Source organism: Acomys russatus, chromosome 7 (assembly GCF_903995435.1).
Source record: "Acomys russatus chromosome 7, mAcoRus1.1, whole genome shotgun sequence".
Taxonomy (NCBI): domain Eukaryota; kingdom Metazoa; phylum Chordata; class Mammalia; order Rodentia; family Muridae; genus Acomys; species Acomys russatus.
The window spans coordinates 55,434,837-55,447,246 of NC_067143.1; the positions used below are offsets into that span (position 1 = coordinate 55,434,837).

The 12,410-nt window shown below is 37.2% G+C and overlaps 2 protein-coding genes across 2 annotated transcripts; both read right to left on the reverse strand.

Moving 5' to 3' along the window:
- Nucleotides 1-226: 226 nt before the first annotated feature.
- LOC127191988 (olfactory receptor 51V1-like) lies at nt 227-1,183 on the reverse strand. The gene has a single exon (XM_051149340.1). It carries the CDS (start codon nt 1,181-1,183, stop codon nt 227-229), a length of 957 nt encoding a protein of 318 aa, XP_051005297.1.
- Nucleotides 1,184-7,878: 6,695 nt separating this feature from the next.
- On the reverse strand, nt 7,879-8,847 carry LOC127191989 (olfactory receptor 52P1-like). The gene has a single exon (XM_051149341.1). The coding sequence runs from the start codon at nt 8,845-8,847 to the stop codon at nt 7,879-7,881; it is 969 nt and encodes a 322-aa protein (XP_051005298.1).
- Nucleotides 8,848-12,410: the final 3,563 nt, after the last annotated feature.

A 12,410-nucleotide genomic window follows, 5' to 3' on the forward strand; every position in this document is an offset into this window, starting at 1 on the left:
CTCATCCAATAATATAATTGTCAGCACATTATAAATTCATATTCTAATTTATATAAAAGAATATGAATGTATATGAGTTAATGACAATTTTTCATGGAGGCTGAGGTAAAAAGTAGAAGAAAGAACTTGTAAAATATAAAGCATCAACAAAAGATGAGTTAACTAATCAAGTTTCCGTTCCTGACAGTGTTCCTTTCCGTGTGGATTTCTTCACTTTCAAATACAATCACTGTAGACCTGAGGTTCCATTATAGGAAAACAGTCTCTGGATTCTCACCCGTATCTGCTGAGTCTTGATACTGTATATGATGGGGTTCATCAAGGGTGGGAAGAGGATGTAGATGTTGCCCATGAGGACGTGAACCAGTGGAGAGAGATGCTTCCCAAAGCGGTGAACCATGGTCAGACCAATGATGGGGATGTAAAAAACCAAAACAGCAGAGATATGAGACACACACGTTTGCAAAGATTTGATCCTCTCTTCCCTGGAGGCAATGGACAGAACTGTGTGCAGAATCATAATATATGACATTAATATTAGCACTGCATCCAGCAACAGGGTGCAAATCACCAGAGCCAGAGCATAAAAGCTGTTAAAGCGGATATCTGAGCATGCCGTCCGAATTAAGTCTTGGTGCAGGCAGAAAGAGTGAGAGAGGAAATGAGGGCGGCAGTAATTTAAGAACTTCAGGCGGATGATGACTGGGGGAATGAGCATAGAGCTCCTACATAAGATGGCCACTCCAATTTTCGTGATTCTGTCATTGGTCAGGATGGAGGAATAGCGTAGAGGGTTGCAAATGGCAATGTAGCGGTCAAAGGACATGGCGAGGAGGACAGAGGACTCCATGAAGGACAAGCCGTGAATGAAATAAGACTGTGCAATGCAGGCATCAAGGCTGATCTCTTGAACAAAGCCCCAGAGGATGCCCAGCACGGTGTGCACAGTGGACAGCCCCATGCACAGGTCTGTGAGGGCTAACATGGCCAGGAAGTAGAACATGGGCTGGTGCAGACTCAGCTCAGTCCGGATCACGTGAAGGACCATGCAGTTTCCCAGGAACACCATCGCATAGATGGTTGAGAAAGGGACGGCAAGCAAGATATAGTAGGCTTCCAGGCCAGGAAATCCAGTGAGAACAAATCGAGAGGCACTTAAGTTTGACATCAAGATAACAGACATTGATAGAAAGTACAAACTGTTTCTAGACACTATTCTACATTACAAATATTATATTCTAAGTTCTAGAAATATTTATCTGCCTTGGGAAAGGAAATTTTCAATTTCCAAAAGCAGAGAAAGAGACCTGATCCTTGATTGCTTATCATTGCAGAAACCCCTTCACTAGACACAGACACAGACCATTCAGATCTACTTTTAAGAGAAGCCAGGAATCAGAGAGTTTTATGTTAAAACAATAATGCCGTGGACTCATGGGATTTAGATTGTATACTTCATTTCTAAGAGTCTGTCCCAGAGATCAACAGTGTTTGTTCACAGGTCCATTGTGAACTCATGGTTGATACACCCCTCAGGAGTATGTGAAGTGCATTGAGAATTTTCCTGTCCGGTACTACAGATGGGCATTTCACTCTCTTTAAGTCTTAAATGATCCCTAGGGAAATAGGCTGGTTGAAGTAACACATCTTTTTTTTTTTTTTTTTTTTTTTTTTTAGAATATCAACTACTAGAGAAAAGGAAACAAAGAAATCTGAATAGAAACTGAAGGTTTAGAACAGGCATGACAATGCTTAGCTCTTGTCTGTATAATCATACTTTGTATTTCCTCTCAACCTATAGAAGATGTAAGTCTTTTTACCAAAATCATATTATTGATTATTCTTATGTCCTTGCTTGTCACATAAAATAACTGACAAGGATTTTATGATGAGTGGTTCTGAAAAAAAATTTTTTTTCTCATATGTGTGATCTCTATTTTGAATAAATTGGGCATTTGAGAATGTGGCATATGTTGAATGGTGCATCAGTAACAGAGAAAGTAGATCTGGACTTTGCTTTGTATACATCTACATCCACGCTCAGCATAGATAAGCAGTCTATCACCTGCTGAGGGATTTACCAGGGAGGATATTCTGTATTAATTGGTTCTTCGGCTTTGGTTTTTTACCATCACATACAATATCCTTGTTTACTTATCATTGCATGATAGTAATAGAAAATATAACTCTATAAGTAGATTTATTTTTATACTTCCTAGACTTTATAGATGCTACATTTAAGATTACCAACAATATTCATTATAGGATAATTTGCCACTCCAGTGGAAAAATCAAATTTAAGGCTTCTATGCTAATTTTAAAAGAAATTCTATAAAGTCTTAGAAAGGGAAAAGGGGCACAGTAAACAACATCTTTAATGTAAGTGGTGGATCAGTTCTAGCACTAACACCAAGATAAAGTGAAGACTGGAGCATTTTCACATAGTTTTGTTTCAAAGCAATAAGTGGGTTTTAAAAATGCACATTCTCAACCGGGTGTGGTGGCACAGGCCTGTAATTCTAAATCCCAGCTATCAGGAAGGCAGAAGGAGGCAGATCTCTGTCAGTACACAGCCATACAAAGTGAATCCAGGGCAGACAAGGCTACACAAAGAAACCCTGTGTTGAAAAACAAAACAAACAAACAATCAAACAAATAAAACCCCCACATATTCTCTTTGTGTCTATGTCTGTTTCTGTGTCTGTCTGTCTGTCTGTCTCTCTTGTGTGTTTGTGTGTGTGTGTGTGTGTGTGTGTGTGTGTGTGTGTGTGTGTATCTTAACGGGGATATCAGGGAAGAATTAGAAAAATGAAAACATGACAAAAATATAGTTTTTAAAAAATATTTTAATATAGGACAAAAAATTAACTAACGAAAACTACATTAAATAAAAGGTAAAAATCACACACACAAAAAAAATTGGTATTCTAACCTGACAAGATGCTAAGTACATGAAAGCACTTGTGTTCCAGCTTGTCAATCAGTTTGATTTATGGGTCTCATACTTCAAAAAAGAGCACACACACACACACACACACACACACACACACACACACACACACACACACACACACCAATAAGTAAAATTTGACGTTTATTGGAGTTTCCTGATAGTCCATAAATTTTCTGTTATTATTGGATAGAGTGCTTGATAAATACTAATAAGCTTATGGTGGCTAATTGTGTTCCTCAAAATAGGATACTCTTGTTGATAATCAAGTTGTTTGCTCTCTTAAGTGCTGAGAAAGCAGTAATGAAACCCACTCTCACAGCTGTGGCTATGTTTATTTCCTTTTGCTCTTGTATCATCTCTTCTGAAGATTTTCTTTAAGCAGAGTAGTTGTTTGGATTTTAATGTACTGGTCCCTTCTTTGTTGTGAAATCACACATTAACCCTGTCAAAGTTCTTTAATCTAAAAATCAATTTTATGCTAAACATGATCACTCTTGAGTTTGTTATTGTTGCTTTTGATGACTTAGATGCAGGGAGGGGGAATCTTTTTCCATTCTCAATATTAATCCATCTGTACATTTACAGTTAAATTACATTTCTGTTAAGCAAAATATAGTTGGGTTTGTTTCCAATGCTTTAGAGTGTTTATACTTGTGGTGATTAATATAATTGCTAGCTATGTCCTAGCCTTCTTCCTTTTAGATGTTTTTAAACGTCATTGAACATGCATGTGCATATTCCTGTGTGTAATGTGTGTCCATATGTATCACTGGACATATGAGGACATCTGGTGACAGCTTTATGTGTCAGTCCTTTTCTTCCACTTTGGTTAACACAGGGTCTTGTGTTGCTTACCGCTGTGTACCTCAGGTTAAGTCATCTCTAAGATTCCAGGGTGTTAATGTCTGCCTGTAACTCTGAGAATGTCCATGGTAAAGTCTCTGGGGTAGGATGCAGATTCCCTTTCCTTATGCTACATTCTTTATGTGGCCAGAGCTGATAGCTCAGGCAACTGATCAGGATTGAAAGAAGAAAGAGGAAAAGGGCCCAGGGATTCTTCTCTACAGACTATCTGTACTGCAGACAAAGAGGAAAACTTAAACTGCCCACAATTTCCCTATAGCTTAGGCTATAAAAGAGGCGTCTAGCTAGACACTGCAGTGGGTCATAAAAGGAGGCGCTTTGATCTGTAGACAGGCCGCTTGTGTTAATGTAAACTTAGGCCTGTTAGTCTTAGAAGGCTGATGGTAAAGCTCTGAGTCAGCTAACTTGTTTGTGAATATACAGAGAAATAAGAAATAACAGAGAGATAGAAAATAAACCACTCAAACACACATATATTCTGAAGTTAAGCTTTGCAATTTCAGTGCTGTTTATTTTTGGTCACCATAGTTATACTTCTGAGAAAGAGGAAGTACCTCATAGTCGAAAAAAGTCAACTAATCACAAAAACAGATGAATTCTAAAATACAACAGGTTACATGATGTAAAGCTAAACATTTCTTATCTATGTACCCGTTAAATAAGATTACAGTATGTCCAGAGTGACAAAAGTTGACAAGGCCTAAAGGTTAATAGGGTCTAAAACTTACAAGAATATGACTTTTCAATTGCGACTGAACTCGCTACACATTATTCAGCTGTTTCTTAGTTCATAATGAGTTCAGGACAATAATTTTATCGGTCTTTCATTCTAACAAACTGAGTAAATTTAAAATGACAACATAGGCTGCCACAAAGTGACAAGGTATAAGGAGTTATAATAGAGCAATCTGTACATTTAGACGTTAAGGTTCATGCTTGACTAAGACATATCTAGGTACCCCCTTTATATCTTGGGTTCATGGTATGTTTAAACCGACTTGCCTATAGTTATGGTGAATACCAAGATTTGTGGTGCAATCTGGAGGAAAGACTTATCTGAGTCCACAAATCTGCTTCAGGCTATGCCCTAGTGAGAAATCTGGACATCCACAAGGGTATTTATTGCAGCCACAGACTCGCTAAAATTGTTTTCGGATGTCTAAAACAATTTAGATTTTTAAACAATTTTAATCAAATCAGGAATTCCATGATCAGGGATTAATTCATCTGAACAACAACAACAAGATCCTGTAGGAAGTTTGCTCAATCAGATCTGTTCAATACCCAGAAAGTGATAGTTCACACAAATGCCAGATATTTTGTCATTTTGGTTTTCCTAGACAGGGTTGCTCTGGGTAACATTGGCTGTCCTGGACTCATTTTGTAGACCAAGCTTGCCTTTTATTCAAAGTGACCCACCTGCCTCTGCCTACCTGAGTGCTGGGATGAGAGGCATGAACCACCATGCCTGGCTCTAATGACAGAATTTAGAGAAATGCAGCCATGAACAATTTATGTGGTTGTCAGAGGCTGCCAGTAATTCTAGGGTGCATGACAGTAGAGACATTGCCAAATACCAGATCACTTCCACAGATCTCTCATGCCTACTGAACGTCCCCAAATCATTAGCTCTACACATCATGTCAGACTCTAGAACCAATTTTGGGGTTGCATCATGGTACGGGCCTTGCAAAATACTGGATTATCTCCTAGAAAGCCCACATGCCTAATGAGCTGCTTTAATCGGATGGCTCTTGGCACCAGAGACTCTCCTATGTCCATCTCCCATTGTGCCATGGAAGGACTCAAAAAAGATAGACACAAAACTCATATCCTCACTGTATGAGGCAAGCATTTTATCATGTAGCCATATTTCCAACCCCTGTACTTTTTACTTTTATTTTTAGTTCTTTGAGAACTACTATACTGCTTTTTTTTTTTAACTTATTTTTCACCTTAACCCAACTCATTGCAGATCCATATACACCCGACATTATTCCGCTTTTGAACACATGAAATACAGTTTGTGCTGTACTCATACTCCTGGATATGTGGCCTTCCGCCAGAGAGTGGTCAACGTATCAAGTACCACATTTTCATGAAGACTGACACTTCCTCTCCAGAAGCTATTAATTGACAACTGCTCCTTAGCTAGGAATTAATGAATATTTTAAAATAATAACTGAGTAATCAGTGATCACTTTCTACTTAAAAATTTAGGTTTGCGCATTCTATTTAATGCATGAATAATTTGTCTGCTTGTATGTATATGTACCACATGTGCTTGATGCCCACAGACATCCACAGAGAACGTCAGAATTCCTGGCACTGAGTTAGTAATGGTCGTGTGCATCCATGAATATGTTGGGAATCCAACCTGGATCATCTACAGAACAACAAGTTCTCTTAACTGCTAGTCAACACCCCAGCCACTCTCTGTTTATTGAGACCACGTTTCGATAAATTGCCCAGAATGGCCTTCTACTCACTGTATAGTCCAGAAGACCTTTAACTTAAGACCTTCATATCACATACCCAAAAATAACTGAATAATAAGTTCCAGCTTCATAGATAATTTTATGCTGGGTTTATCATATATCTATTAAAATTGGTTATGAAATATTCAGAATAGCAGGCATAATTAATTTGACTTAATTATTATAATGCAAAAGTGTAGAGCATTCATCTACACCATGTCTTTTTAAGCATTAACAGTTTGTTATTTAGGGAAAGCAGAATTTCTTTCATTGTTCGTTTTATAACGTTGATACACAAAGCTTTGATTGGGAAAAATGGGATTCTTTTAAGGAACAAAAAGCAGAGTTTGTTGGTAAAAGCACAAAATGTGTATCTTTCCCTATTAGGATATATTGTTCATTTGTGTCTCACCATAGTATCATAAAATAAATAAAGTGTGTTCTTCATATAGACTACACAGCTTGTACTGAATTTTATACAATCTGGAAAAATCTGTCTTTTAGGTATATTTAGACAATTCACATTCGCTGTGAATTTCCCTATGTTTGAACAATGACTACCATACTTGAAATAATTTTCTACACACTCATTTACTAACTTTTCTTCCTCTTTTTGTACTTTCTATATTTAAATTAACATTGTTTAGCCTTTGATTTCCGTTTATATCCTTTAATACATTTAATGTTTTCCAGGAATAATCAGCGTGCAGAAAGAAATCATCTACGTTCATTGTCAAACACCTGTACATGGTACATGGTAGCACAGCAAGAGCAGGGAAGATAGGCTGGAGATTCTCTCTCATCGTTTACAGCATTTAAGATGTTCATCCTTCATATTCATATCTTATTACTTACAGTCTTCTGATGAGACCTGCTTGGAGAATGTGTTGTGCAGGAAACAAAGAATAAGAAAACTCACACATTTTACCTCTACTTCGTTTATTTTTATTTTATTTCTCACTAAAATTGGATCCCCACTTTTGAAGCTCACATTTCCTTACATCAGAAAACTGTTTATAACATTTATCCAGAAAAACATTCAACTCCTGTTTGCCTGTCTCTAGAGATTTCAACTTAACTCTGGTTCTTTTGCGTATCTGGTCCCAAGGTATTGTGGCAGCAATCTAAAGCATATTTTTCCTGATAAATTGAAGAAATATTATTAGCTTTAGATATTTTTCAAATTGATCTTCTGCCTTTAAGGAAAGAAGTAATAGATTTAGCATACTGTATAATGGAAATAAAACTGAAAGCAGCATATGCTTTTTACAAATGTCTCATAGATACTGGAATAATATTTTAAAGAAGTTCAGATATAGATATAGTAAAGAAAGTAGATAGTTAAAAATTACTTTAAGCTAAAATTGTAAAACTTGTTATGTTTGTTAAAAAACATTGTACAGTTCTTTAAACATTTTGCATAAAATAAAACTGAGTAAATGTAGAGGCATATAATGTCATAAAATATAACCTTTCGAAATATATTTTAGTCAAAATAAAAAATTGAAAACAAAAGTTAACCATTGTTAATGTGTCGTGACTCCACAAAACAAAATATGGTGAAACAAGTTACATGGTAATGTTTTATTTTTCAAGAAGTTTCTTGTGTGTAAAGAAAAGATCTTTCACCCGATCACGAATCTGTTTTGTCTTGACACCGTACACCACTGGATTAACTGCAGAAGGTAGTAAGAGGTACACGCTGGCCACAATGATGTGGACACTTGGTGGTACCTTCTTGCCGATGCGGTGAGTCAGGAAGCTGAACAATGCAGGTGTATAAAACACAAGCATAGTGCAGACGTGTGCGGCACAGGTGCCCAGGGCTTTAGATCGCGCGTTCTGGGAAGAGAGCCGGAACACTGCCTGGAGGATTTTTACATAAGATGTTGCTATGAGTCCTAGATCGACTGTTATCACTGAAAGAGCCACTGAGATTCCATATGCTCTGTTAATGAGTGTGTTTGCACTTGCCAACTTCACCACAGCCATGTGTTCACAGTAGGCATGATGGATGACATACTTTGTACAGTAGGGCAGCCTCTTAATTAGAAGAGGACATGGCAAAACAATGAGAACACCTCTGATTAGGCCCACTATACCTAGTTTAGTTACCATAGATGTTGTCAGGATTGATACGTAATTGAGAGGGATGCAAATGGCTACAAAGCGATCGAATGCCATGGCCACTAGAATGGCTGACTCCATGATGCAAAGTGTGTGTATAAAAAACATTTGTATTAGACAGGTATCAAAGCCGATCCAATGTGCATCAAACCAGAAGATGCCAAGCATCTTCAGAGCTGCAGAAGAGGCAAGGCACATGTCATTCGTTGCCAGCATGCAAAGGAAGAAATACATAGGCTGGTGTAGGCTTGGCTCAAGTTTGATAGTAGCAATGACTATGCTGTTCCCCAGCAAGGTCAGGACAAACAGGAGACTGACAGGGATACCAATCCAGCAGTGAAATTTTTCCAATCCAGGAATGCCAACCAGGAAGAAAGATGTAATCTGTTGAGGAGTACCATTGACTGCCACATTAAAACTCAACATGCTATATGTTTGATAGAAAATACCAATGGCAACACTCTATAAATAGAAAATAGCATTGCAAATCCTTCTTTGGTCCAGCATCATTTGAAAACACTTTCCCAGAGGGTCTTACTCAACCAGTGAAAATGGTAAGGTAAATGGCTTTATACTTTAAAATTTAGCATTTCAATATGAAAGCAAAGTAGATTTATTCATTACTTTTTCTGAATGCCAATGATTGCTTCAATATCCACCATTTTTCTTCTGTAGTACTAGAGCTGCGAGAAGATAATGTATATCTTTGTTCTTGGTGGTGATTTTCTTCTCAAGAAATGAAATATAAAACAGAGAATTATATGAAAATACTTACAAATACACCTTATTATTCTACCAAATGTTAAAACATTCTGTCCTTTTGAAGTTAAAATTGTATCCTTATTGTAACTAAATAATTAGACATTTCAATAGGATCTGATAATAATAAAGAATATAAATTAGACAGAAATATTTATCACTCATTAAAAATAAAGTCAAGCATACTATATTGCCAACAGGGAAATCATACATTTTTTCCATTTCAAAACTGTGAGACCCTTCAGTGCATAAAACAGAAAAAAAAAAATCGCACGAGCAGAAGAACTTTGTGGAAAGGGAATTAAAAATACAAATGAGGTGGAGCATCTTCTGGGTATACTCCAACAAGAAAATTTGCTCAACCATGTTCATAGCAGCCTTATTCATAATAGCTAAACATGGAAACAGCCTAAGTGTCCCTCAGTAGAAGAATGAATAAAGAAACTGTGGACCTTTACACTATGGAATACTACTCAGCTATTAAAAACAAGGAATTCCCGAAATTTGTGGACAAATGGATTGAGCTAGAAAGGTCATAATGAGTGAGTTAACCCAGAAGCAGAAAGACTCACTTATATCTGCATACTAGCGATGGGGCATTTCCCATGAAAGCCACTTACCAGGAAACTGGGTCAGAGGGGAGGACATCCTATTGGGACTCTAGATGAGAGAAGCATGGGAGAATAGCAAAGTAGAAGGATCCAGAGGGTCCTAGAAAGCTACAAGAAGAACATTGTGATAGGCAGATTTGGGCCCAGGGGTCCCTCTCAAACTATGGCACCAGCCAAGGACAATACAATAAAAAAAAGAAAAAAGAAACTGGATATCATGCAAAAAAATACAAATGAGGGAAACAAAGGCAGATTGGTCATTCCAAAGTTGCTTTTCTTGGAAGGTGGCAACAGAGAGACAGGTCAGTGGGCTAATTACTGAATACCAATCACCAGTTCACGTATTTCTTTACTAACGTAAGGTAGAGGGATCTTTCACATCCTGTCACTTAAAACTGCCCTATTTAGAAAATTTCATGCATGTTTATTAGCTAACAGTGCCCTCTTATCATTTCTGTTTAACAATATTAAATCCTTAGAAATATGGCTTGAAGAATAGGTGAGCAAAAGCACACAAAATGAAAATTAGAAAGAATACACAGCCAGATGTTTAAAATTGTGACTTGTAAGCCTGTGATTTGGAAATAAGACCAGTCTACCTGCAGCGTAACAGCTCTATAGTCAGCCCTTCCTCTAATGCAGGAGGCTGAAAAACTCAACAGTTCAGAGTTTTCATCTCAGCAGTAAGCCTAGATTCTTAGGACCTCCTTTAGCTTTTACAATCATCCTGAATCATTGCTCTTCGGATCTAGTTGCATCCTAGTTCCAAAAGCATAGACTATTATCTGTACATTTCATAACATGGTTTGATTCCTGTGTTCCTTGCCTAAATATTTCCGTAAGACTTCTGAAGAGACAAACTATTTTTTTCAACTTATCTTTAAGTGTATTTCTAAAATAACCCTAATAAAGAACCAAAATTGTTTTAAATATTAGAGAAAAGTCATAGCTTAATTTTTTGTTAGCTATAATTTAGAACTGAACTTACTTTGCACCATTAAGGCTTATAGTGTTAATGACAAGAAATTAAGGCAAAGCTATAACCATTAATATTTCAATTACGGAAGGGTGTCATATTTTCATATTTATCAACATCTGCTATTTTTAAGTCCTGAAATGACCTCCTTGATCTGATCTGAAATAATTAACCTTATAAAAAGCTGATGGGAGCGTACAGGACATCATGTTAAGAAGAAAGTTGTGACTGTAAGGTCTCCTAGATTTTATCATGAAAATCTTTCTAAAGAGGATAAATGAACTATCCCTGATTATTAAAACCTTATCATTTTGTTTCCAGTAAGTTTACTTTCATCACGACAACATGGCTGCCTTATACCTAGAAAAAGAAGAAAATTGACTCCGTCTATGAGAAGCTTCTTGGCAAAGCCCTGGAGACACAGACTTGCAGACAACATAGGAGTGTGATCTCCTTATCCCGTTGGCCCAGAGATAGCACCATGCTCCCAGGCTTACTTGAATGGATTCCCCTCCAGTATAATCTTCAACACACACACAGCTATCAGGACTACTATGGCCTCTAACTTCTGTTGACGGAGTTTTCATCCTTCTAAACTCAAAACGTATTGGATTGCTTCATAGAGCCTGAGCACTGATATTGTTTGTTTCTGAATCCCTGGGCACAGTCCATTGCCTGGAACTCTCACCTTAAGAGCAGATGACTCACGAGAAGACTATTGCACTTTGGTGCAGTTTTTTTTAATACACTACCTATTTTATCATAATGTATTACATAACACATATGAAGATACACCAAACTGGATTTCTTTAATGCCAACCTTTCATCAATCATAGCTAACTTTGAGATTATGCTAGTGTTCTCAGCTAAGTATCTGTTGTCATTCTTGCTCATCATGAATTAAGTTCAAAAGGAATTTATAACATTCCAATAAAGGCATAATAAATTCTTACAGATCAGTCGTTCTGGCATCTTCTTCAGTCTCAGAAGCATTTGAGAGATTTTTTCCACCCTTTGTCTGTGCCACTTGTCTTTACACAGATTTCAATCCCATGAACTTCAACTTCCTCAATAGGCTGGGTTTTGTCCAAATTATTCTACAGTAATTTACACAATTAGAAAGAATCCTGCTTAAAAAACTGTCAATATTCTTCCTTGAGCAATAAAACGTTCCATGTTATTTGTGTCCTTGCTACCAAACCAAATTTATCAAATTCCTATTTTCTTCACCTAGATATGTAACAGCACCAGAATCTGTACGGATCTTTCTCTCCTGTTTGATTTTGTCTCCTTCTCTCTATCATTGTCTTATGGTCTATGAAACCAGGTTGTTTCATGTGGCAGAGAGCACATGAACAAGTTGGAGGCTACAGCTGCTAATGTGTTAGCCAAAGGCTCAAGGGATCCCTAGAATCACAGGTAGATAATCCCGGGGGGGGGGGGATGCAATACTAAAAGGAAGAGAAGATTGGTATGGCTTGAAACACATAGCAATGCAATGTCCCTTGACACTGCTATGTTAACCCTGTACACCCCACAGATATGGTATAGTTTGTGAATTTGTCCTCTCCAGAGCACAATCTTTAGTTTCTATTGAGTCATAACTGAAAAAAAAAAACAAAAACCAACCAAATATGTTCTCT

Bases quoted from the DNA above. Each gene is read 5' to 3' on its own strand.
- LOC127191989 (XM_051149341.1), bottom strand. From the start codon at position 8,847: ATGTTGAGTTTTAATGTGGCAGTCAATGGTACTCCTCAACAGATTACA.
- LOC127191988 (XM_051149340.1), bottom strand. From the start codon at position 1,183: ATGTCTGTTATCTTGATGTCAAACTTAAGTGCCTCTCGATTTGTTCTC.